A 27,304-nucleotide genomic window follows, 5' to 3' on the forward strand; every position below is an offset into this window, starting at 1 on the left:
AACGCGCCCCATCCTGTACAATAGATGTGAAATTCTCAATTATTCTACACAGCAAGAGATGTCTACTCAGAATTCCCAGCTCCTTCCCATTTTAGAGGCATCTATGATTATGTAAGACTGTAAAACAAAGTGACTACAGGAGGTTCTGAAGAAAATATACAACTTCTCTCTGTGCTGTTTAATCAGACTTTAACCATCATTAACATAAGATATCAAAAAGGTAAAGAGTCAGTGAATTTTCTTAGAATTCTCTAATCTATCTTCATTTCATGTGCCCTTCACAGATAAAGTCTAAGAGTCTATGGCATAATTCTACTCTGAACTCTCAAGAAAGAAATGCTTTATGTTAACCATAATGCTCCTTCATTTAGCAAATTAGCTTTGTTGAGTATAGTGATAGGTTAAGGGGGGGGAAATGGAATCATGGGCTCTATAATTTTGTATGGGAAACAGATACACATCTAGGTTAATCCCTGACATTTTTAAACTATTCTGTGAGCTAGGGAAAATGTGTTAATAGAAGACAGTAGAAATACTTCTAACCCAGATTACAATGTGGTTCAATCCAGAGCTGGCAGCTTTGCAGGGCTCCTATTGGGGGAGGGGAGAATGCAATGCGTCCTATAATATGGACAAGAATATTTTTTGCTTTACCTGTAAAGCTACTGTTCATTTCAGGGATGTCATCCTCATCCTCATTCTCCGTATGCACTATTCCAGCATTTTGCATATCATTATAAGACTTGGTTCGTTTTGGAGTCGACTGCTTGGAGTTGGACTGAAGGTTTTGCAAAGCATCAGTGGTAATCACTTTCCCACTGACGGGTTGGCTGGGAGGCTTGGGTGTTCCATAATAGTTACCTAGGCAATAGAAACACATTTGCATGTTCAAAAAAGTAGATTTTAGGCCGCAAGATTTTTTATTCTTCTTCTTATTCCATCAAAACCTCTTTCTCCCCGCAAAAGACAAAAATAATGGTTCTTGTTTTTCTAACTATATTTCACTTCTGGAATAGAATAGAAAGATTTCTTTCCTTTTAATTTATTCATGTTGAATTTAAAAGTAGAAGTGAGGGTTGCATTGTTTAGGTGCACTGAGCGTACAAGGACTAAAACAAAGGCAGCTGTGGTGAATAGCAAAACTTCATCTCATTACATTTGAATTTCAATTAGTGGCTTTTTATATGTATGCACCACACAATACTGTGTCAGATTTAGCGTGAACCCTGCAGAAAATAAAAAATTCATTACTGCTATCACCAGATAGGTGATGAAAAGCTGGGATGACCTGCTTTAATAGAAGAGCTCTTTTGGGTGGCTGTTGCATTTCTGAAAAAGTAATCTCTCTCTAAAGGAACACTTTGTCAAAGGAAAACACCCAGTGCCACCTGCTTTCTTTAAAGAGGAATTTCAGCTGTTGGGGTCAGTTAGAGTAGAACTGAACTAGCCAAATCTTTAAAGCAAGACTCTTAGGGGCAAATATCACATGCAATTTGTGGGACAATTTTGATCCTTTCAGGGAAATCCCATCTTATGGCAAATTCACTAAAAGTGCAGGTTCAGTCTAGCCAGGATAGCAATCTTCACAATGAAATATTTCAGCATTTCCAATCTACTTCACTTTGCAGTAGCACTTATGAACCCCCATCATTTAGACCCCCATTGTGCTAGGTGCTGTACGAACACAGAGCAAAAAGACAGTCCCTGTCCCATAGAATGTATGATATAAGCAAATTTATGATATTCAGAATACAGTTTATATTATTTGACATTATAAGCAAACAAGTCTATATTTAAAATATCAATTATTCATACCAGTTTCAACAATTATTACATATTTTAATTTCTGCCGTTGGGCCACAGAAATTGACTTAAAATATTGTCCATTTAAATATAGCATTTTATTCCCAGGGATCCCAAAGCAGTTTCAAAAATACATTTTTACCTCTCCACCCCCAATATAAAAGTGCATGTTTATATATGCACATATATACCCTATAAACATTATTTATATCAGCCATAATTCTTTTCAAAATTCTACTCAGAAAACACACTGGTAAATTTGATTACATTATGCATTATATCTACAGCTAACTAGATTACATATAAGGAAATAATGAGAGAATGATTTGGCACAAAAATGTCATCAGAATCCAACTCTTGCTGGTAAAACCTTTTTAGGACACCATACCATTCTATATGTACTGTATATTCTCTCCATCCTATACAGACATTCAGAGTATACAGTGTGTGTATATACATATACACACAAAATGCAGATTATTCCAGATAAATACACATGAAACCTATGTACCACACCAAACCATCATGTCCTGTATATATGTCATAAATATTACAAACACACACACACACACACCCCTGCCTATAGGAGAATGTGTTGTACATGTTTAAAATTTATAAATGAGTTACACACAGATGTAGACAAACCCGCTGTACGCACTGCTCAAATGAAGTAATCCTTAGGTTTGCAGGAGAACAGGCAGTTATTTTACAATGCCAGTTACAGCTCACTAGAGCTTAATGTGCAAATCACATACATTATGAATTTTAATTCATAAAACATAACATTCATCTGAACTGCCATTTGAGTGGTTGAATCAATCTTCTCCTTTCAAGCTTTTACTCGAGTCCATCCCTGAAGCTCTATTTCCATTGGCCTTCGGGGTGAATTAAGACAGGAATCATGCCTGAGCAGTCTGAGGGTTGTGTGCAGGAAGGAGAGTGAAAAACCAGGCTAACACCTGTGGGCCCTGTGAAGGGCATGGGGATAGACTGGGTAACAGGGAGTGAGAAAGAGTCCAGCCAGGAGAAAGGATCAAGCGAGTTCATTGAGGCGGGCCCGCGAAAGGAAAGCCAGCTTCTGTTGCTAAGCAAATCCCAGTTTGCCTTCCCGGCTTACCCTGCACAAAGATCTTACCCATCGCACTGCCGTCTTAGAGTACAAGGACTGGGATTCAAAATTCACGGTTTCTGGAAATCAGAGGGACTCCCTCCTCAGAGCATTTAGCGATGTAGAAACGCTGTGACAGCAACACACAGAGCTTCATTCTCGGTAAGCTCCATTCAAGTGTCTATAAAGGATCAAGGAGTCAACTCCGTAGAGCAAAGCAATGTTCAGCAATACCTTTCTGTTTTATTCTTCATTTCGGAATCTTAAATGTACACAGATGCATAATTTATAAGGAGAAGGAAATGACTTCCTCTGGAAAGAGCCCCTAATGGGGATGTCGAATCTTACAGCAGGTGCAGTCTCTGCTAGAGAAATGATTCTTACTTTCTATATGCTGCAAGAGTATTTTATGGAGGAGGAGGAATGTGAGAGAGAAAGGAGGGGGAATATAAAAGAAGTAGGAAGAGAAGATAATCTATCCTACTCTATTTTGTACTTCTCCAGAGATTCAATATTACTTGGTTATTTCTTTTTTAAGCTCTGTGTATTTTACAAAGATACTAACAGGTGATTACAAAGATCAACGAGTATATAGAATACATGGATAGCAATTCAGCTTGAATGTGTGGCACTGAACACAGATACTTTGTCCAGCATTTATTTCAGTGATTTTATATGTTGTTAGACCTACAAATATGTAACACACACAAAGTTTTCAACAAAGGGTATATAGGTGTGTAGTTGGAGCAGAATTTTGATAATCGTGGTAAGTATGTAACATAGATGTGCTAAGAGGTCTCCTGGGGACCTTTGTTAAAATTCCACCACCAAATTCAAGAAAAGGGTAGGATGATTTCTCCCTGACTCTGATGGGTTCACCCCCTCATCTCTTCCAGTCATGATTTAGACGAATGGTTCTCAACCTGCGGCCCATTCAGCACACAGCTGCAGCCCACGTGACATCCTCAGGGCCATACAGGTAGTATATAAATGGTTTGGATGTGGCCACAACACAGTACACATATTGAATCTATTTCCCCACGTTAAGTATCCTCACACCTTCTTGTCAACTATCTAAATGGGCCATCTTGATTATCACTACAAACGTTTTTTTCTCCTGCTGATAATAGCTCATCTTAATTAATTAACCTCTTACTCCACTTTTTCATGTTTTCTGTATCTGTGTGTGTGTATATATATATATCTTCTTACTATATGTTCCATTCTATGCATCCGATGAAGTGGGCTGTAGCCCACGAAAGCTTATGCTCAAATAAATTTGTTAAGTCTCTAAGGTGCCACAAGTACTCCTGTTCTTATAACACAGAGGGAGCTGCTTATGAGGCCCACAATGGTAAATAGATTGAGAACCACTGATTTAGAGAGTGAGTTCATAAAAACATGAACAGTGGCAATCACTTTCTGAAAAATCAGGCAAAAATGCCTCAAGTTTGACAACCAAAATCACTAGGTCACTTGGTCAGTATTTTTTTAAATTATTTTTTGCTTTTGGAATATATCATATTGAATCAACACTTTTTGTTCCCCGCCCCCCCAAGGGAGAATATCATCAAACTTCCCTAAAAACATCTTTAATTTCCCTCTTACTTCCAATTATCCAAACTGAACACTGTGCCCGATTACTCATCTACTCATATTTTTGTCAAGCTATACGTTTCAATGTACATAGAGTAGAACCTCAGAGTTCCAAACACCAGATTTACGAACTGACCAGTCAACCACACACCTCATTTGGAACCGCAAGTACACCATCAGGCAGTGACGGAGTCCCCCACCCATCAATCAAGCACAGACAGAAAAGCACTGTGTTAAACGTAAACTACTAAAAAAATTAAAGGTAAAGCAGCATTTTTCTTCTTCATAGTAAAGTTTCAAAGCTGTATTAAGTCCATGTTTAATTGTAACCATTTGAAAGAACAACCAGAACATCTTGTTCAGAGATACAAACATTTCAGAGTTACGAACAACCTCCATTCCCGAGGTGTTTTTAACTCTGAGGTTCTACTGTATGTGTTTCAATGTGGCAATTCATTTAGACTGTCTGTTTAACTTAAAATGGATGGTCCTTGGGGTAGGAACTGATTCTTTTTCTGTGTTTTGCCAGGGCACCCTGAAGATAAAAAACTCACCATGAATAAAAACCTCAAATTGCGGAAATGCCATACCACAGCCCGGCTCCGAGGACATCAACCGGAGACTACTAGACCCAATGGAAATGTTCTTGTGTGTCTAAAATTTGTGTTCACTGCATACAAATGAGTATATTTCTCCTCGATGCTCAGTTCATTTGGAAGGTGCTGCAACAGAGCACTGGGCCTTTGGAGCATGAATGGGCCCCAGGGCTCCTATTACAGCATCCATTATTAAAGAGCCAAAGGCTGTAACTAATGCTTACATTTGCTCCCACTCATGTACTCTACAAGAAATGGCATCTAGAGCTTCCAGACTCGTGGGTACAGAAGCAGACAGGGGAGATATGTGGTCAATGAAAGGGTTCTCTCTGCACCAAGAGGCAGAAGGGCTGAGAGGGAGACACCAGCTGATTTGGGGGGGGGGGGGGGAAGCTATTTTGTGGCATCTGCCAGGTTTTCTCTTTTCGAACAAAACCAGCAACATTTGGTATAATTGTCATCTCCTGAAAGTGTGTAAACATTGAAGCTGGGCTGCCACCATTTAACTTCCAACACAAACAAGCAACAACCCAAAACAAACATTGCCTTTTGTCACGGATGGTATTTAGCAGCAGTTTGGTCTGGATTTTGACCAATGCAAAAAACCAATGTGTTAATACTGAATGTAGCTCTCTCTTATCTACTCACGGGTCTCACATTTTAAAAAAAATATTTGAATCTATGTCAAGTAGTTTCTCCGATCCTCTGAGAGTCCCCTTTTCAAAATTCTTCTGTTAATTTTTTACAGAGGTGTTTGAATAGTTTTTAAAATATCCCTCATTTCATGATCAAAATTTAAAATACTTCTGTTTGGTTTCAGAGTAGCAGCCATGTTAGTCTGTATCCGCAAAAAGAACAGGAGGACTTGTGGCACCTTAGAGACTAACAAATTTATTTGAGCATAAGCTTTCGTGAGTTACAGCGCACTTCATCGGATGCATTCAGTGGAAAATACAGTGGGGAGATTTTATATACAGAGAGAACATGAAACAACAGGTGTTACCATACACACTGTAAGGAGAGTGATCAGGTAAGGTGAGCTATTACCAGCAGGAGAGAAAAGAAATCTTTTGTAGTGATAATCAAGGTGAGCCATTTCCAGCAGTTGACAAGAACATGTGAGGAACAATAGGCGAGGGGGAGGAATAAACATGGGGAAATAGTTTTAGTTTGTGCAATGACACATCCACACACAGTCTTTATTCAAGCCTAGAGTTAATTGTGTCCAGAGGAGTGGGAATTCCCCCCCCCCCCCCCACTACTCCTGTTCTTTCTGTTTGGTTTGCTGTTCTTTGGGTGGAAAGTCACATTATTTCCTATTAATGAGTATTTGGACAACCATAAGGAAGTCAGGAAAATGTTTGCCAGTCTTGAAAGCCTCCAAAAGCTTAGTACAAATGATCATCCATTCAGAAATTTCTACTGGAATTTTGAGTATTTGCAATTTGTTGTTTTTTCAACTTCTCTATCAATTATTTCAATCAACCAATCAGGAAGAGGCAAACCACCCTCTGTGTCTTAGCAACCCAGCCAGCACAATGAATAACAAACAGAGAACAGTCAAAACAAAGAGTTTATGAACCACCCGTAAATTGGAAATTATTTGTTTCCAGTATCCTGCTAATAATCATAAAGAACATATACATGAAAAGGCAACTTAACATTTGTTTGTGAGAAATTTATGAAACAAAAGGGGCTAAATTCATAACAAATATAATTTGTACTGAATAGTCCACTCAGCTCTCATTATTAACATCATCTTACCCTTACAGCACACAACACCCATTATCCCAGAGGATCCTAAAGCATTTTACAAGTGATATACAGTAGTTATGACCTGACTTTCAGAGGTGCTGAGCTCCTACAGAAGTCAATAGGAGATCTGGAGTGCCCACAGCACCTCTGAAAATTATGTCTGCAGTTCTGAATTCACTGACTCCTATAGCGAAGCATAATTTTGGAATGATAAATGAAAAGCCCTCTCTTTGCACCGAGGAGCTAACCCTTACAGAGGACGCATACTATCTTCAAAGCTCCAATATTGTGCTTTGACAATGTTTCCACTAATGGCTTACATCTTAAAAAGTAGTCTCTGTTGCATACTATATTAATGCAAAATGGCATTCTGGGGAAGAAATGTACATAAATACGAAAATTAAGCAAGATCTTGACATGCAGAATCAAAATGTAATTATTAATGTAATTGTTTTTTGAGCCGTGCCTCTTTTGTCTGCTCTCCAGAAGAGCCAAAATGATTGAACTTTAATTTTACTAAAAGTGCCTCTGTTCATCTAATCCAATCAGAGTGCTGGTGTCTGATTAGCACAAGACGAATTGATTCCTGGAAGTGGAGACAGGGTTACAGTGTTTTAGCTGTTTACTTCCCAGACTGAATTTGGCTACCAGTTTCTACATTTAGATGTCAGATCTGGCTGCTGTCTGCCGGAATCACCTAACTGCAACCCACATTGATTAGCAATTGCCTCGAGGAAACTCAGAGTATCCAGGCAACCAAGAGGAGGCCAGGGATCTAGCATCTGGAAGGGGAGGCAAAGCACAGCATAGTTTTGCAGTCGGCAATAAAAGAGAGCACTGAGAAATTAAATTACAACATATGTAAATCAAGTCTCCTTTATATTTCTGATTCTCTTGAGGTGGTTCAAAAGGGGCTAGCTGACACTCAGTCTGGATGTTTTTGTTGGGAATTAGCCAAAATGTTACAATAGGCATATTTTAATTTACGGCTTAAATTCTTGGGTAACAACCAAGAATCTTGCTTTATGATCTCATTGGCCAAATAGGCTGAGATTTTCATTTGGGCTTAAAGAATACGGGGATATGGACACTGAACTCCCCTAGGCCCCATGAAAACCCTAGACATAACAAATAACTTCAAAATTGTTTTCTCTCAAGTGGATGTATCAAAATCACCACCATTACGGTGACCAGCAGCTAACAGAAAATCATTGGCTATCACCCCAACCACACAGCTATTGTTCAATCTGTATACAGCTGCATGCAAACAGATTGAATGCACACAACAGTCTATCTTATAATAAATTAAACAAAGATATTCACCGAGCTAAGGCAACTACGATATCCTCCACTTCCCCAGTTATGCTTTAGCATTGCAACACAGTTTGTGTGTGTGTGTGTGGGGGGGTGTGTGTGTGGAATTTGATCTTAACAGGCTAGCAGGGATATCTTGGTACCACAGGCTCTGGTTGACTCTGTGAACTCAAGACTCTTTCCTGCAGTCAGGCAGGAACCATTAATGTTAACATAACACTGGGGTATCTGTTGTACACACAGTCTGGTATGTATATACAAACACAGGTGCATACATATAGGAATATATAAATACACACCCAAAAGGGCTGTGAAGTAGTTAAGATTGCTTTACACACCATATGCTAAATCTAACGTGAACCCACAAAAAGCAAGGAACAGAAAAGTAAAGACAATTAACCGTGCATATGTTCTACTACTCCCACCACAAACTTCCCTTAGCATTACAGTGACCATACACCACAGACTATTCAGCTCAGCCTTACTGCTGAGCCTTTTCGCACATACCCCTGTATGAAATGAGCATTTCCCCAACATTGTCATGCATGTTTGGTGCTCTAGGTGGTTATGTTGGATGAGGGTAGTTTGGAGGAGGATTGTGAGCGCAAGGCGGCGCCGAGGGGGATAGAAGGCTGGTGTCCTAGGAGGCCAAAGTGCAGGTTACAGAGTACATGGGCTGTAGTATGTGGTAATTGCAGTGGAAAGAGGTAAGGAGCATGCTTGTGGATGGAAGTGTAGCAGGTACGCATTGTTAGGTGGCTTACCCTTTCACTGCCTTGCCCCTGGGGCTAGGTTCAGGTATGTTGTGCGCATAACAACCCTAACGGCTTTATAACAAAGATTTTTGTGTATTATTTCATACAGGTTTTTTTGAATGCTTCAGTTTAAGGTGGGAGTTGGATGAGGTGGAGGTAGGGGCCAGACCTCTGAAACACAGAAGTACAGCTGCAGCAGAAAATATTTCATCTGTTAGTAGCCGCATGTGAGCCCTTCCTTGCTGCAGGATAAAATGTGACAGAAAACATAGCTCACAACTGAAAATATTTCATGTGTGCTCAGCGCCCGTCAACAAGGCTTGTGTGTGTCCAGTTCCTATCATCAATTGCTCCTGTATGTGTCCAACCTCCATTGATCAGGCTTGTGTGCATAGCACATACTGTGTCCATAACAGCCAAAAATAACCCTAAATCTTACATTCAAGTGCATCCCTCAAAAAAAGACCCCCCCCACCCCATCCTTTGTGCTAGAAGTCCTCAGGATCAACTTCTCTACCAAATTTTGTGTCGACAGGCAATGATTTTAAGAGATATCTGTCCACAATGAAGAGGAGTGCTACCGAGGAAAAAGTTTGGCCAGAGCCAAAGTCGTCCTATTAAAAATGTATGAATCAGTCAAAAAATCCATAGAAAATTTAAAGGGCATGAAAATTACCCTTCTATGAAATTTCACACCAATTGTCTACCTATATTTTGAGAAAAATAGGAATTGATGTCCATTTTAGAATGCAACTGACTAACACTGTCTCTCTCACACACCCTTTTTACATGAGAAAAAAAAAGAAAACCATGAAGTCGGGGCGGGGGGGGGGGGGAATCTTTCCACAATATATAGATATTAATAAGTGGATCTTTGACATGATACACTGTAGTGGCTCTAAAGGAATCATTATGATTTATTGAGTCAATCTGTAGTACAGAGACGTTAATAAGCGGATCTTATCTTATTAAGCGGAACGTGTTTGTTCCGCTACGTGTGCATCTACAGCATCTGCCACCCCCCAGTCTTCTGATCTTTCTCTTCATGTTTTCATACCATAGCCACAGCACTCACTCAGGGCTGTACAAAGTTGGCAAGACCCATAGAATGCAAATCAACAAAGAAACTAGAACAATGAAAAGCAGCCGTTCTATAGAAACGGATGGAGGAGGAGGGCCAGTGGACAGAAATATGAGCAGAACAAACACATCAGAAATATTCGGCAAAAAGGAAGTTTCTTGGAATTCAAGTGCTGGTTTCTGAACGCATCCTGGGACTTTTGCTGCTATTCGAGCTGGACCATTAAGGTAGCTGATTACGATCATTAAGTACTTGTAATCAGGGTCCCTGTCTACAGTAGCCAGTTTGATATTATAGATGCTAATAAGTCACCCATTACTTTTTAAGTGATGAAACTAATGCAGATTACTTATTACTTTTCTTGGCACTCACACAAAGCCTGTCCCAAGAATGAAAGATGATGCCTTGACAATAATGCTCTATAATTTAACAACCCTTCACATATTACACATTACAGCACTTTTTCATCTGAGGATCACTAAGTGCTTTACAAGCACTCATTAATGAAGCCTCATAACACCAGAATGACACTCAGCAGTCACCATTCGACATTTGCAAACAGTACTCAAAAATCACAGCAACTGTATTTCATCACCCTGTGTGTTTGTACTGCACCTACTTCAAATGGGGTGCGGACCCGAAGTCTGCCTTTGGTCAAAGGAATGATGATAATCATTATAATCTGAGATACCACAGATTTACCTCTGTATTTGTCACAGAAAATAACTGTAGACACATTGCGGTATCGGTTGAGTTTGTAATGGTGATTACGATAGGTGTTACTATTCTCTTCTCCAGATCAGTAAACCGAGGCACAGAGCAGTTATCTGACTTACTCAAATCCACATAACAAGCCAGGGGAATAAGCAGTGACTCAATATCCTGTTCTAACCACTGAACAAGATTCCCACATGATACTCATGGCACCTGGGAGAGCCATGATCTCTTCCTGCTGCAACTCATATGCAAAAGCAATGAGTAACCCATAGCATTACTTCCATGGCATCAGTAGGAACTCTACAAACTGAATGCAGGGCAGGGCAGGATCAGTCAAAAACCTGCGACTGCAATCATCACTGTGTTCTATTTGCCACAGGGGCTCAGATGAGGCATGCTCTGAATGGACTTTTCCTTTCTGAGGGGTGGGCCATGCTAAATGTATCCCCATGGGGTGATGGCATTACGTTTGACCACCATTCCACACGCCACAGAATCTCCCAGTATCAAAGCAGTGCCACCAACTCTCACCATTTTAAAGCGCGTCTGATGGTATTGGATGTTTTACTTACCATCCCCCCACTTCCCCGAGCCATTTGGAAGTAACTGCCATACCCACTCTGCCTTCAAAGAGGAAACTATTTGCAGGACACAACCACAAGCTATATTGGTCCTAACTCAGGAGCTAGGCTACATATTCTTGAGTGCTATCTACTGACAATTATCTATTGACTATTTACATATATACCAACAGAACACTCTCATAACAGGTTGCATCCATTGCCCTGCACTCTAGGAAATTCAATCAGCAACAGTTTTCAATCAAAGTTTTGGAGCACCTGATACAATGTTTCCCAATCCAATCTCCCAGCCTTTTGTGGCTCCAATTTCAATTCTTTTCTCTTTTTAAAGCAGAATCCACAGTATCCACGATGGAGTCAATATCCTGTGTGTTCCCCTTCCTCTGATCACTCCCATGGACTGTTTTATAATCCTCCTTTCCCGCCACCCTTTCCCTCAATAAGCTAAGTGCAAGAGAGCTTTTAAATTGTCAATTTTCACAGGGCTTCACTGCTTCTTTTGGCCTTGCCCTCACTGTCTACTTTCCAAGTGCTACTTAGCAAAGGGGAGTGAGGGTGGCAGTGGTTTCTCATCAATTTCTGAAATAAAGACCCCTGAGATGTAGCAGGGCGGAGGCATAATGTGCACTTAAAAGTAAAATTGGGATTTGCAGTGGTATCCAGCAATAAACACATCACTATGTGCCTTGATAAACCCTCAAAAGGCAAAAAGAAAAGGAGGACTTGTGGCACCTTAGAGACTAACCAATTTATTTGAGCATGAGCTTTCGTGAGCTACAGCTCACTTCATCGGATGCATACCGTGGAAACTGCAGCAGACTTTATATATACACAGAGAATATGAAACAATACCTCCTCCCAAAAGGCAAACTCACTTTCTAATGTCAAAACACTCTCTATATTTCCTAGACTGTACTTTGATTCAACTACCAGAGAAACTACCAAAACATAACCTGGAAATGCATAACACAAGTAGACAGAGCATTTTTACTAATTTAGAATGTTTCTACCTTTGTGTGCTTCTTCAAAAAGTCCTGTAAACCCTGCCTGGAGTGGAGTGTTAGCAGGGGGTTGGACTAGATGACATCCTGAGGTCCCTTCCAACCCTGATATTCTATGATTCTAATCAAACCCAACAAAATCACGGAAGTAACATGCTAATTGAACTTCAATCACACAGTTCTTCATTGCATACCATTCCCCCTTCCATTATGTTTAGGTTGTCTAATTAGATTATAAACTCCCCAGGGCAGGAGCTCAGCCTCTTTTTCCTGTCTGAAAACTATCTAGAGCAATGCATTCTTATTATTGTAAGACGACGAAGAGCATCAAGGTGATAGCTATGTTGGTCTCCAGTAGACATATGTGAGACTCTCACTTTGTTGAGTTCTACCTTCTTCTTTCGTATGGCTTGTGTAGAGCAGCAAGTACAATTTCATCTGAAGTTGATTGAGCCAAATGGCTACATCGGGAGTAGCAGAAATTATTGCAGTTGAGTTCTATGAACCCAGTTTACAGTACAACATTAGTGGCAGTTTCAGGAGAATTCTAACCTCCACACTGATAATATATACAAATCGGGACTGGGGCAGGTAAAGAGGAGTAAAGGAAGAATAAAGTTGGCTTAGAATGAAAAGCTGGACGAATAACCCAGGTATCAGAAGGGTTTAACTTTGTCTTCTCTATTTCTTTTAACAGACTCTGTTACGATCACAATGTTGACTTTTAATTACATCACTGACTGGATCATAATCAAGATCAACACCGGTCAAACCTAATGTAAGGTATGTTTAACAACAACAACCACCACCCCTTAAACAAATCTCCCAACGCTGGAAAAGTCATTCCCTGGACTGCATGTTACATGCTACAATGCATGTTACAATGAAATTGTATGTATCAAGATCCACACATATACATCTCTATTATCATAATTATTTCTTTATTCTCATGGATTTTCCTTTGGAGAGTACAATGGATTTCCACGTGTGCCAAGCACTAGAAAATCCAGTTGACACCAATGGGAGATGAGGCTGTTCAAACTCCTGAAAATGAGAAGCCAAAATTTCACTTGCCTCTACCATACCCACCAATATTAAATTTCCCTGTATCATCAGAAAATGATTAAATCAAGAGCAATATTCTTTCGAACTGGAAAAAAATCTGAAATATAAATAATTATGTTTAATCAGTTTCATAAACATGTGTACTGTGAAATGGCCTTATTTAAGCTGCCCCAGCTGAACACACCATTAACTGAAAACTAATTTCCAGGCCGTCCCAAGAGCCAGCTTAGAGACAGATACTCATTTTCCCTTTCAAAGTGGAAAGGTCAAAAGAGGACTGGGATGTGATAGGGATGCAGTTCAGCTGATCTATTTTGAGCATCATGACAAGGAAAACTAATTGAGTGTTATAGATAGACACAGGAAAAGAAAAAAAACACTCATTTCAGGGTAGTTTTGCTATTGGAACATTAGCAGTGATGCTAATCAACTTATAGCAGCGGAAGAGCGAAGCCAAACTATAAAATTAGTAACGTCATGCAATGCTAAACCCATAAAGATTTGACACTGCAATCATTCCGCCCGGTGCAGCTGTAGGTGAGGATTCAAGTGCAATGTTTAAAGTTGACGCTACAAAGGAGTATAAAAACATTGGGTTTTAAAAAAATTCAGGACTTTATTATACATCATAAAGAAGCAAAAAAGATGCAAAAAACCCCGCATTGTGGGCCATCTTTAAGCAGATAATTAGCTGTACTTTGGATTTCTTTTGCACATATTTTGTATTAGTTCCTTAAGGGCTGCAAAATAAGCATGTCTTCACCCACTTCTCTACTTATATCAGGATCCATTTGGCAGTGTTGATCCGCCCAGCAGATGGCAATGTAGCTTGAGCGTGGTTTTATCTCCTTGTTGTTCTTGCTTTAGTTTCTTTGATGACGCATCACCTTCATCAGTGTTGTAAGGTGATGAAGCACTGCTCTATAAATAATGGCATGCATCTCATTTATCCCAAGGCCCCTTTGCACGGCTCTGTAAGTGTAAAGGGGCACTACAGAAAGTATAAATATAACTCGTGCCCCCTTCAAGGCCCTGTTATGTGGTCAGAGTGGTGCAAAGGCACGGCAGCGTACATGAGGATCAGGCCCAGTGTTTAGAACACTAACTTATGGCCGGAAAACGGAAGTTATTTACACACAGTTCTTAGTCATCATGCCAAAACAATGGCTCTCACTTTTTATTTGTGAATTTCTCTAGGATTGAATCATGCTTATATTGTAGACAGCACATACACAAGGAGAATCTGGAAGGCTTTCCCTCTCACTGCTATTGTCTCGTAAAAGTTAAGTCCCAGGACTCTGGGAGTGAAAGTCAGTACAGGATCAGGGGAACCACACAACTTCCCCTACTATGTCCCATTGTAGAAAATCACCCTCAGGAGCATAATCAGGTATGTTCCTGATGGAGAACTTGATGGGAGAGCCACACATAAATGGAGATGAGAGGGGAAGGAAACTGACAAACAAGGGTTTGGTAAGGTGCATCGGTGGCTTTATGACAGCACATATAAGAGTGGGACAGAACTCTGGGTGGACCAATACTCTGGAAATAATACTCTCAAACTCCAGGGGATTGGGAGCACCTCAAATCACTCTTTAGCAGCTTTTTTGTCTAGTCAAAGGACCTGGAGAGAGGGTGACGTCTCCTTGGGGAAGGAAAATAAAATCAATTCCAGAAAATCACCCTGAAAAGGAACAAGTCTTTAAATGGACAGGGGCAGAGAGTGAAACAAACAGGGGCTGGATGATGAAGGATGCACAAGTGTGAGGAAAAGAGAAAAAGGGAGACAGCAGGAGGAAGAGAAATGAACGAAAAGGAGGAACGAGGCTAGAGGACATTAGGAAAATGAGGCAGTGGTGTGTAAACTTTTCTGGTCATCTTCCATTAGTATTTCATTTTCTCATATGGTTTCATTTTCAGCGTGTTCTCCTGGCTACCAATGTGGGCGATTTCAACAGCCACTATACTATACACTATACTGGGGTTACTCAGAACCAGACGGCAAATGACTGGTGGAGTGGGCATTAAACAATGACCTTATTTTCATCCATGACCCAGAACAACAGGGTACATTTCACTCGGCTAGATGGTCATGTGATTACTTACCTGACCTATGCTGGGTGACATCACTAGACAGTCACCCCAACCAGCATTGTGGGTGCTCCTGCACAACTTTCCAGAGAGTCAACATAGACCATCATGTGTCCATGTCAGCCTTTGGCTGCCCATTATTAGAAGCTTAAAGAAAAGACGAACTTTCAGGAAACCTAACTGGGAGAAGTTCAGTGAAACTCTAGAATGAAGTATTGTTACCATCCCCTGGCATTCCATCCTAATCAACAAAGCCTACAACCTTTTCTGTGGAGCCATCTTCAAGGCTGTGTGTGTCCATTCTGTGAGGCTATAGCCCTGTCTAGATTCCTTGTTTAGATACTAAATGTTCCAAACTATTGAAGTGGTATGAACAGTCTGGAGAGCCAGATATTGCTGACCACTTAATAGAGTCCTTAGCTGCTACGAGACAAGCAAGATGGGAGGAAACAACAGGGAATATGAATTTCACCCATTCCCGCCAGAAATCCTGGAACCTTCTGTGTTGACTTGGCACAGCACAACCCCCACCAGTGCTGCCCTGTCCTCCTGTCACCCGAAACCAAGTGGTTAGCCACTTGCTTCAGACTGCAAAAGTTCCCCTGAATAAGCTCGTAAAATGGCAGAGTCATGATGAATGGCGGCAATTTAGATGATGTAATCCACTTCATCAGTGTATAGGAACATTCACAAGCACTGAACCAGACACTGCACTTAGCAACATCAAACCCGGAATGGTGACAGGATACAACAATATTTCACCAGAGTTCCTGAAACACCTTGGAACCAATGCCTGTCAATGGCTATCCAAATTCCTGATACGGGTTATTAATGAGGGTAACCTGCCAAGGATCTGGAGGATGTCAAAAGTGATCACCCTTCTAAAACCTGGAAAGGTCCCACACAATGTTGCAAGCTACCAACCAATCTCTCTGCTATCTATCTTCTTCAAAGTCTGGAGCAGCTTATCCTGCAGTGTATATCTCCAGAGGTGGAGACAGCTCTCAGTGTTGACCAAGCTGGCTTCCAGAATAGTCAAAGCACATGAGATCAAGTCCTAGCCCTTGTTACATATATAGAAAACAGGCTGCAACAAAACTTGAAGACAGGAACTGTTTTCTTGGACCTGACAGCAGCCTACGATACAATATGGCACACTGGTCTTCTGGTAAAATTGTCAAGAACTCCCTTAGCATGGGTTGAATGTCTACCTGTGAACTTCTACTTTGTGATAGGCATGTTCAGGTATATATGGGAAATTGTCTTCTCAATGCATTTGTTCAATCAAGCGGCTTACTCCAAAGCTCCATGCTTCTGCTCACCCTGTTCAATCTGTACACAAATGACCTGTAACTGACTCAGTCATGAACCTATGCGGATGATGTCTGCTGCAGTGCCCAGTTGTGCTCTTTCACCAAATTGGAGAACATCTTGAACACTGACCCGGCCAAGATGGCAGCCTAATGTAGCAGTCTGCACCTCCAACCAAGTGTGACTAAGACAGTTTTAAGCATCTTCCAACTCCAAAGTGCAAGTGTCTTCCTCAATGGAAAATGACAAACACGAGGCAAAACCGGTCTACCTTGGGGTCACAATGGACCTCTTTTTGACTTTACACAACTATCTAGAAAAGACTGTTGCCAAAGTCAGGACCAGAAATAATCTAATCAGCAAATGAGCCAGCTCAACATGGGGTGTAGGCACAGACACTTCGTACTCTGGCTCTGGCACTGTGCTATTCCTCAGAGAAATCCTGTGCCCGTGTGTGGTGTCATTTGCCTGACGCTAAATTGGCTGACATCAAACTGAACTCAACTAGGAATATCATCACAGGCACCCTGCGCCCCACTCCTATCCCATGGCTACCAGTTCTGAGCAACATAGTTTCCCCTCGGCCCCGCCACATTCATTGCAAAGAGCGTGCTGCCAGACTGATGGAAAAGCTATGTGCCAGTTCAGGTCTCCGACTATTCACAGACATTTTCTGTCACCCCAGAGCACAGCCTACGTCAAGGCATCCATTGTGGTCTCAACTGCCAGATTGGAATCAGTCAGCAGCAACCCTATGGCGTGCTGAGTGGTCAGATAAAAACATCTGGAATGGTTTCCTTGTCAGTGTTCTGACAGCTCGATTGCCAGGATTTGCCCTGCTGAACAGATTCCAAACTGGCCAAGGAATATGTGCAGCCAACCTCTACACACGGGGTCTGCACAACGACCCACTTTGTCACTGTGGCCTTCGTCAGACAATGGTGCACGTTGTTGACCAGTGTCAAGGGACTAGATTTCATGGTGGCCTTCGTGATGAAAATGCTATTGGGTGGCTCGGCAAGCACTTCAAATGCTACAAGAGGATGGCTACCAATGTAATTTTGTATGGTAGGTAACTGGACTACCAGCTGGAAGAAAAACTTAATACCACAGTGACGTAGGAATTCTCTATATTTCAAAGTAAGTGTATGAGGGTTGGTCACTAATGCAAAGAAAATGGACTGTGTCTTCGCTAGGATAAAAGGTGTGTGAACGCAAGTTAACCAACTGGAGACAAAATCCTAGCACAGTTTGTAGTTTTCACACAATTTATCAGGTCAAGTTAAAAATTAGGCTTCCCCCATAGCCTAACTTGACTTGCTAATTTGTGTGAAAACTGTACTGCCTTGTCTTCACTGGGATTTTATCTTGAGTTAGCTAACTAGAGTTAAGAACAGACCATCTTTTCCTTAGTGAAGACAAAGCCTAAATAGCTGATAAAGTCACTGGCCTAAACATCTTTATAGCAACTATGTAAGTGTCTCCTTCAGCTTATGTTACTGAACCAGTTCTCCACTATGCCATACCTTCATATGTTCCTACTTCAAGAAGAGTTCCACGCTGCTCAAGGTCCAGAAACTCCTGCACAGTCAGAAAGTTATAGTCCACACCAGGCACTTCTCCTTCTCGCGGGGGACGGGTTGTGCCTAAATGGAGAAAACTACAAGTTAGTGCAACATCAATATTATCAGGAATTAAATGGGACATTCAAACATCTTCCAGGGAAATAACAGTATCAGGAAATTAATTCTCCCATGTGAGCTATGTGGAAAGAAACCTTGAGAGTCAGTGAGTGCGAATTCTAGAATTTACAGCCCAACATAAATACTGAATAGGTGCAGTAATTCTGTCCAGACATGTATAACCAATTGTTTTACCCTCCTGTATTCGCTGGGCTATGCCAAATGATCTCTTGTGGTGTATGCAGAAAAGACATCTGCCAGAATTTGGTGTTGGGAGCATACCAACAACTGTGCCTGCTGCTAGTTTAACACCTTATTTTACTGACTCTCCTTTGAGTTGCCAGCAAGAAAATTCCTTATGCTACATAAAGTATGTTTCTAGATAAGGAGGCTTCTTTACAGCTTCTATTTATATGTCTCCAATGCATCAAAACTCTCTCCTTTCACATCTCAGCTCAAAATATCTTTTCTCCCTTGCACGTACCTGTTAATTTCTCCCTACTTTTGCTATTACTTTTTACTTAGCACTAGAAAGTGTTGTGGGGCACAGTTGTTACACAAATATGTTAAATCTCACTCTCTCTCTCTCTCACACACACACACACACTTCTGGTACAGTAGGTTCACCTAAAAACTTCACTGCAGTTCAAGAAATATTACTGAGTATCCCTTATTTTAAGTACAGAGAATTATCTCAAACTTGTATCATCTCTAAAAACTAGAATGATTTTTTAAAATTGAATCCACAATTTGTTCTAGTAACGGAAAGATTACAAGTTTAAACATTCAAAAAATGTTTGAAAATACATGTGTGTGTTAAGGTTCTCTGGGTAAACAGCTCCTTGCCCCTTCTGCACCATCTCTGCATCACAAAGGCTATGTATAACATAAGCACGAATATATCGAATCAGAAACAGGAATACAGCACCCAACCATTTGTGTGCCTGTCCATGACTGAATGAGTTGGCTAAAGTTCAGTCCACACAAAATGGCAGTGATGGTAGTTGACAGGGAGCGGTATTGCTTTCTCTGTCAAGGGGCATATCCATAATTTGCCATTGAGGCTCATAGTTGGAGTTGGCAAAAACCAAACACACACACACACACACACCCCGAACCCGGAAATATTTCAATGGAAAATGGAGACAAATTTTCCTGTTTTTCTACCTGTTTTTCTACCTCATAACCTTCTGATTCTCTAGGATTCCTGGCTGCTCCTGGAGTTCCAGATAATGGTGCTAGCCAGATAAGCCCTTATCACTTATATTAGATATAGAATAATATAACCCTTCCTCGCTGAACTGGATCTCCCCACATTCATGTTGATGTGACCTCCAGATTAGATTACTGTAGTAACTCCTTGAAGACCTTATCTGTGACCGGTATCTCAGAAGCTTCAGCTAGTGTAGAACGCGGTGGCCCATGACTTCACAATTGTCACCTACTGATCCCCCGGAGACTACTCCAGCTCCCAATTTGCTTCTGGATGCAATTCAAGGTATTGACTTCAATCTACAATAAAAATCTGTATGATTTGGGGTCTGGCTACTATTTCTGAGGCTGCCTGTTTCTCAATGCACCATCCCAGAGACAGAGCAACTGGAACATAGCCCTTTGGTATGAATATGAGAAGACTGGAAACAGGGCTTCCTCACTGATGCATCATCTGTTCTGTTCTCCCCATCAGCTTAAGTTCAGCGAGTGTGGTGTAAGATGAGTCTTTTCACAACTTTTCATTGTGGTGGCATATTCCATTGTGTTTTAGATCACAGGGCACAGTTCATTTAATTGATACTGATTGGTTTTATGTTCAATAGTATTTATTTTCTTTAAGTGACTCCTGAGGCCACAGGATGCGCACATTCTGTCAGTCTAACAATAAATATGACGACACATTCACAGATATTAAAACACATTCCACCTCAGAAGAAAGTGTAGTGTAAGATGCTTGGAGGGGTGTGGACATTTTTGGCCACAATCAATCTGCTGGTTCAGGAAGAACCTGAAAGCAGCAGAAAGCCGTAGCACCAAGCATGACTGCTCATTATTGGAGCACTCTTCCTTCCCACAGGCAGAACCTCCCCAGCACAGGCATCTGCCTCAGCCCTCCATGAAAAGCCTGAATTTCATGACTGAATATGGAAAGAGGTGGGGGATCTTGGGAATTTACAGGGGAGACTGAAGCCCATAGAAGCTGTTCGGGCATAATGTTCCTGTCCCACCGACAGCTTGGCAGGTGTTTTCTCGAGTGCCAGGGAAGGGGGAAAGTTGGTTTAGACGCCATTCATTTGAAATATGGTTCAAGAGGTCACTCCTGAGAAAGCACGGTGGAAAGAGGATGGAAACAATGTTGACTTTACATCACCTTTGCACTCCTTGTATTCTTGGGCTGTCTGGGCCACTCTTGCTGATGCTCTAGCTGCAACGACCCCCTCCTTACAGACCATCCGCCAGCTAAGAATAGCCAGAACATAGCATGCGCCAGCCATACCCTACTTCCCCCCCGGCACACCTGAAGTAGGGGCTATGACAGACAGTAGGGGAGACGGATGGCACAGACCTACTGGAAACCAACTTACACACTGGGTATTTATTTCTAATGACCTGTTTCCGTCACCTTTTACTTTACTTTGCTGGAGCAGTGTAAAGGGGCTAAAATGTAACTGAGAATTCGATCCTATGTCTTTCCTCATCCAGTGTAAACGTCAAATGTCACCCGGGGCCATTGCACACTCATGAATACAATACATAGGACATGATTTATCGTGTAACTTACATATTAAACACAAACAGACAGATAAAGAAGGGGAATAAATTATTTAATAAAATGAAGATCAGGGAACTTCAGGATTCATTTCAAACCTTCCCATAATTTCTTTATTCCTACCTTCCTGCAGAGACTATTTATTAACCATTTTCTTTCCCCTCTTCTGTTTTTTTATAATGGCAAAACTGCAGCTAGTGGTTTACTGTACTGGCTGGCTTTTTCACATGACAATTATATCTTTGCCATAATTCCTCTGAGCCATTTGGATGGATCTGTGTGTTTCATTTCAGTGTTCTTAATTTCCTGAAAATGTTCAAGTCAAAAAAAAAAAATATCGCAGGTGGGCTTGTTATCAGCAGGACTGTCTGTAACACACCCTGAATGCATTAGAAACGCTGAGCCGTAGCGTAAAAAGGAAAACATTACATCAGCTAGATAACATTTGTCACCTCGCATCAGTCTCCAATAACGAACGTAAGGAAATAAAACAACACATGTTAGGGTGTCCTATCTGGGGGAAGGTTTAAAAAAAAACCAACCAACAACTTTCCATGTTATTGTCTAGCACAAAGATTGTTCTCAGATGCTTGTGCTGCTATCCATCCTGCCTTGAATCTGAGCAAGTGTTACTAACTGTGATTCAGGAAGAAAGAGGGAAGGGAAACCCCGCCTCCTCCTTTCTTGTAGCAGAATGATAGGCTTGCCGGCTGGACACACGCCTGGCAGATGGCATTTCAAAGAGTTTTCATGAACCATCTGGGATGTGTACAATGATTACAAACCACACTTACAACAAAGCCAGAAGGGTTTCTTCTCAACAGGAAAAAAAAAAAAAAAAAAAGCCAAGCAATTTCTATTCCCTATCTCAGGAAGGGCACGCTAAAAATAACCAGTGTCTTCCATTCCGAGATCGGATATGGCCTACACACAAATGCATGACTAATTTGTAGCATGTATGTTAGAGATCACCCCCAACACCTTCCCAGTCAGGAACCTGTCACCGTAATGTCCTGCTGATGAATCTGAAATAATAATTAGGTCCTTTGTTATTAATGGGATTTAATTATGTGCACAGCACAGGACCTTTCTTTAAATTCCATTTCATCATCTTTAGAGTACGATGGTCTTTGCTGAGAGAAGACTCGGAGGATCATGGTCCACTTCATCAGAGCAGAGCAGCACTAATGGCAAATTAGAACATGGCTAATGGCAGAACTAACTAAACACACGAAGCTTTGTCGGCTACCCTGGCCGGAGAGAGATGTTCAGCTTGAAAACAGGAGCCAATCATATTTAAATATGTTAACCTGGCTGCCATATTTGCACTGAAATATTTAGCAGCATCAAATGTTACTGCCATTAGATAGTAATTTAGCTAATTAATTTGTGCTATGCCCTGCTGTGAGACTCGCTCAGAATTGCTAATGCTGCAACAAGAAGGCACCGAAGGAAAGGCTGGGTGGTTATGGACTCCTCGTGTGCATTTTATGGTTCATGAATTTTTACGATGTTTGGCAAAAGTGCTCCCTGTTGTATGAAGGTAGCTAGTGACCTTACATTCACAATCTAACCACTTGTACCTTTTCTCCTGCAGCCATAAAAAGAGACTGCATCAGCACTGCAATTTGCACCATCAGCTTCTCATAAGAAGGGGTACTGAAAACGGATACTAGAACATGAATCTGCCTACCATGGTTCTGAATTCAGTGATAGAACAGTGTCCACTTTAAAGACAAATTGATATCGCCATTATATTGCCTATCAAACAACCGTGCTGACAATGATCCAACATAGACCTAAAGGATAGCCTGGCCAAATTGTTAATAAGAGATTCAGAGGCTGTTTATCTCCTTATCATTCTATCATAGCCTCATGTTAAGTTGTTAAAAGCCTTTGACACCCTGCTGCTAAATTAATCAGAATCTTACTTATTGTAATCTAAGCATAAGACTTCAAGGAGCCCATAGTCAGTCACCTCAATTACCATCCTGTTAGAAGAAAACAATTCTCTAGCATTGTAATGCAATTATTGCACCTAATCAGTCAACAGCAAATCATTTAGAGGTTTCAGAGTAACAGCCGTGTTAGTCTGTATTCGCAAAAAGAAAAGGAGTACTTGTGGCACCTTAGAGATTAACCAATTTATTTGCTCAAATAAATTGGTTAGTCTCTAAGGTGCCACAAGTACTCCTTTTCATTTAGAGGTTGATTTTCAAAGGTGCTGAACACCCTCACCTCCCATTGACAGCTGTAATTTTCGTAATCTCCTCACCTACTCCTGTTGGTTGCTGTTTAGAATCCAACAGAGCACAGGGACACACACCAGTGTTTCTTAAAACTATATAATTTGCAGGAAAATATCTTTATACTCACTGCCTTCTAAGAAGAGGCTGCGCTCAGGCTTCATTTAAAACCGCAGAGCTGACACCTAATTAGAGACTTGCGTACTCAGACTGGATATTAAGTTTCACAACACAGTTGCTGTACATTTTTCCTCCATAGTTATACAAAGGGTGTTTGCACCTTGTCAAACAAACAGTCTGTAGCAAAAATTATGATGCAAGATGCATGAACAGTAGCATCAGATTGAAAAGATAAAAAAGCTAAGTTTTATGGCTGGAGTTTTATGAGATATCTTTCGGAGTCTGCTTAGAAGCAGCGTCATCATTCTAGTGTGTGTTCTGGAGGCATCCCAGAAGGTTTTCTGGCATTTGGAGAAGGAGGTGGCCCCTGGGAATATTTTCAACAATCAGGGGAAAATAATGTTGTTTAAAGGTCACCCTCTTCTCTCAGGTCATTAGATAATTTGGGAAGTCTATTTTGTCTCTTTTGCATCTGTCATTTAAGTCACCAGATAAACGAAGGGCAGGGCAAGCTCTGCAGGCCTGCTGATGGCAACAAGACAAGCAAACAGACAGACAGAAACAACCTGTTCTGTCTCCAGAAAAGACACCCGATTCATGGCTAGGCTTGAACAAGAATTGCTCATATATGGCATATAGTTAGAAATAGCCTAACCTATAAATAGTACATTAATACAAAATTAAGTGCAACACTTCCATTAGCAATTTTGTGGCACAGTACTTTTCAATTTGGTCAATTTAGGTATTATCCAAGTAGACACTCCTGGCATTTTCTTCAAGAAGGTCCGCATGGAGTTAAGTCTCAGATAGTCTTATCTTATTCACACTATTCACCTTATTCACCTGTTTCTTTTGTTCACCAGTGTATGGTTGTACCCTGACAATTTACTCTGTAAAAATGGCATTATAGGGTACATGTTTGTTACAGACCAAATTTACAGAGTTTATAAACAGATTTTTTTTCCTAACTCTCCGCTTAGTAAACTCATTCTGAGATTTGAAAGTTAAGCTGAGCTCTTTCCTTTTTGTGCATCATCAGCCATTATGCTAACCAATGAAACATGCAGTTAAGTTACAAGTCAGATGTTTAATGGAGTAGCAGAGGTGCGAGTTAGGGAAGAATATGGGCTTATTTTAGAAATGAGTTCAGAGTTCTGAAAGTGACGCAACAACAGGAATAGAATCCAGCTCACTCTTGGCATTTTCAGAAGCATTCAGCACTGGCCTAACCTTGTTCTCATTGGAGTCAACAGCAAAACTCTTTGGCTTTAATGCGAGTAGAGTTAGATCAATGCTGAGCGCTTTTGCAAAGCCCACCTTATTTTAGCAACTGTTAGTTATATACAAGAAAAGGAACGAAGCCAATCATCAGCCTCTCACAAACTACAGTAAATTTCTTTTTGACAGAATCCAGTCACATCACTCCTTTTTCTTTCCTCCCAAAGAAGTAATAATACCACCACTGTGATGTTTCACTACATATTCTTTATGGAAATATGCTTATGATATGAATATGCCATAACTGAGATGTACTTTATGTAAGATGGGTCTTGCAAGATATCATTGGAAAGGATATAATTTACTGAATATGATTATGCAATTTGTATGCATGTATCATTTCTGTATCTTAAGTTAGGAATATTGACTATGCATCTGTATTTCAACTATGCTACTTTGGGTGACGCCCACTTCTAACACTTCAGGTACAACACTGGAAAAGCCAGACAGGGCGGATGGCCCATCAGCGAGGACAATGAGCTGCGAAAGGTTTGGCCTTCCTGTGGACACTCCATACTGCCACTGACTTATGGACGCTGTGATACTATAAAGTCAGGTGATCTTATCACCTGATACCAAAACATTACCTGGGACTTCTTGTAACTTTCCACTGGAAGGAAAGGGGGGTCAAGTTTGAGAAACAAACCTTATGTAAATCCTATTTAAGGGTGGGGGAGGAACTCCTCCTCTCCATGGCCTGTCTGCCCTAAAAGAAAGATTGCTAAAACCTCCTGAAGGGGGGGATTCCAGACTGAGACAGGGGTCCAGTCTGAAAAGCAATATAACTGGAACTCTGAACCACAGAAACTTTGCAACTTGCCTAAAATAACATTTAGGGTGAGAATTTACATTTCGTAACATGTTTCTTAAGTATATTGAGCTTAGCTTGTGTATTTTGCTTTATTAGGTCAGTAATCTGCTTTGTTCTGTCTGCCATCTTTTATATTCACTTAACATTTATCTTCTGTAGTTAATAAATGTATTGCTTGTTTATAATATAACCCCGTTTATGTAATTTCTAACTGGGGGGGGGGGGGGAGAGAAGTTGTGCATATCTCCTTCCCCATTGAGGGAGGGGGCAAATTTCATAAAACCTTTGGGTTTGTACTCCTTAAAGGAGTGGGCACCCGAGTGTTGGGGTAACTCCCAAAGGCTGAATCTTTCTAGAGCGGATCTCTGTCTCTCTGTGCAGCTGGGCGTGGCCCTGCCTGTGTGCGTGGCTGGAAGAGGCTGGTGAGCCCGAGCCCAGCAAGGCCGGGTAAAGGGGACCCAGGCTGGCAGAATAGGTTGACTCAGTGGCACCCCAGCACATCCGGTGACACCCCAAAGGGACCAAACCCATCACAACCACCACCACCCACAGAGCTTTTGGTACGGTGCTTTTCATCAGTGGCTCTCGAAGTGTTTTACAACGGCCAATGTACCACCTTTTGAATCCATCTTTGAGCAACTATCCAGCCAAGCTGCACATCCCCAAGGTGACATCAACCGTAACTGAAAAAACGCAACAGCTTAGAATGTTCAAACCCTCAAAGTAAGAAATTATTTTTGTCCCTTTTAATCTGTTTTAGGTATTTATTTGTCCCCCATCACCATAGTATCCGAGTGCCTCACAATCTTTAATGTATTTATCCTCCCTACACCTCTGTGAGATAAGAAAGAGCTGTTATTCCCACTGTACAGATGGGAAACTGAGGCACGGGAAGACTAAAGCCATATCTACACTTGTGGCAGAGTGCAGGGTATGGGTAGCTACACACTCCAGTGAAAGGCAGGCTGTAGCATGTGGCTCTGCCCAACAGTAAAAGGCTCTGTCAAGGGGGTAGCTGTAGAAGAAAGGAGCTGGTAGCAGGACAGCTAATATTGGCAGTGTAGCCGCAGGAGGCCTTGGGTGCGTAGGTTTCAGAGTAGCAGCCGTGTTAGTCTGTATTCGCAAAAAGAAAAGGAGTACTTGTGGCACCTTACAGACTGACCAATTTATTTGAGCATGAGCTTTCGTGAGCTACAGCTCACGTCATCGGATGCATGCAGTGGAAAATACAGTGAGGAGATTTATATACACACAGACCATGAAAAAATGGGTGTTTATCATACACATTGTAAGGAGAGTGATCACTTAAGATGAGCTATTACCAGCAGGAGAGTGGGGTGGGGGGAGAGAAAACCTTTTGAAGTATAATCAAGGTGGGCCATTTCCAGAAGTTAACAAGAACGTCTGAGGAACAGTGGCGGGAGGTGGGGAGATAAACGGGGGAAATAGTTTTACTCTGTATAATGACTCAGCCACTCCCAGTCTTGGGTGTGTAGAGATCCGTGTAGGATATAGACACACGGCATTCAGGCATGTAGGGCACTCTACTCATCCCAGCTGCACCTCACCGTCTACGCTGCTATTTATACCTGTGCTTACTGGGCATGCAGCATCTGTACTCTACCCGAG

The 27,304-nt window shown here is 41.2% G+C and overlaps 1 protein-coding gene and 1 long non-coding RNA gene across 31 annotated transcripts in view; one reads left to right on the forward strand and one right to left on the reverse strand.

Moving 5' to 3' along the window:
• MAGI1 (membrane associated guanylate kinase, WW and PDZ domain containing 1) overlaps window positions 1-27,304 on the reverse strand; it is a 486,586-nt gene that overhangs the window by 99,813 nt on the left and 359,469 nt on the right. For all 30 annotated transcript variants that reach the window (XM_048856812.2, XM_048856808.2, XM_048856818.2 and 27 more), the window contains 2 exons: window positions 18,301-18,420; window positions 655-861 (listed from right to left, as the gene is read on the reverse strand). In XM_048856812.2, the coding sequence (XP_048712769.2) occupies window positions 655-861; window positions 18,301-18,420 (327 nt within the window). The remainder of the gene's footprint in view (window positions 1-654; window positions 862-18,300; window positions 18,421-27,304) is intronic.
• Window positions 2,647-5,476, forward strand: LOC125639524 (uncharacterized). The gene is made up of 3 exons (XR_007357511.2): window positions 2,647-3,073; window positions 3,808-3,890; window positions 5,037-5,476. It is a non-coding gene; the product is annotated as an uncharacterized LOC125639524 (long non-coding RNA).

The sequence above is a fragment of the Caretta caretta genome, chromosome 7 (genome assembly GCF_965140235.1).
Source record: "Caretta caretta isolate rCarCar2 chromosome 7, rCarCar1.hap1, whole genome shotgun sequence".
Lineage (NCBI taxonomy): Eukaryota > Metazoa > Chordata > Testudines > Cheloniidae > Caretta > Caretta caretta.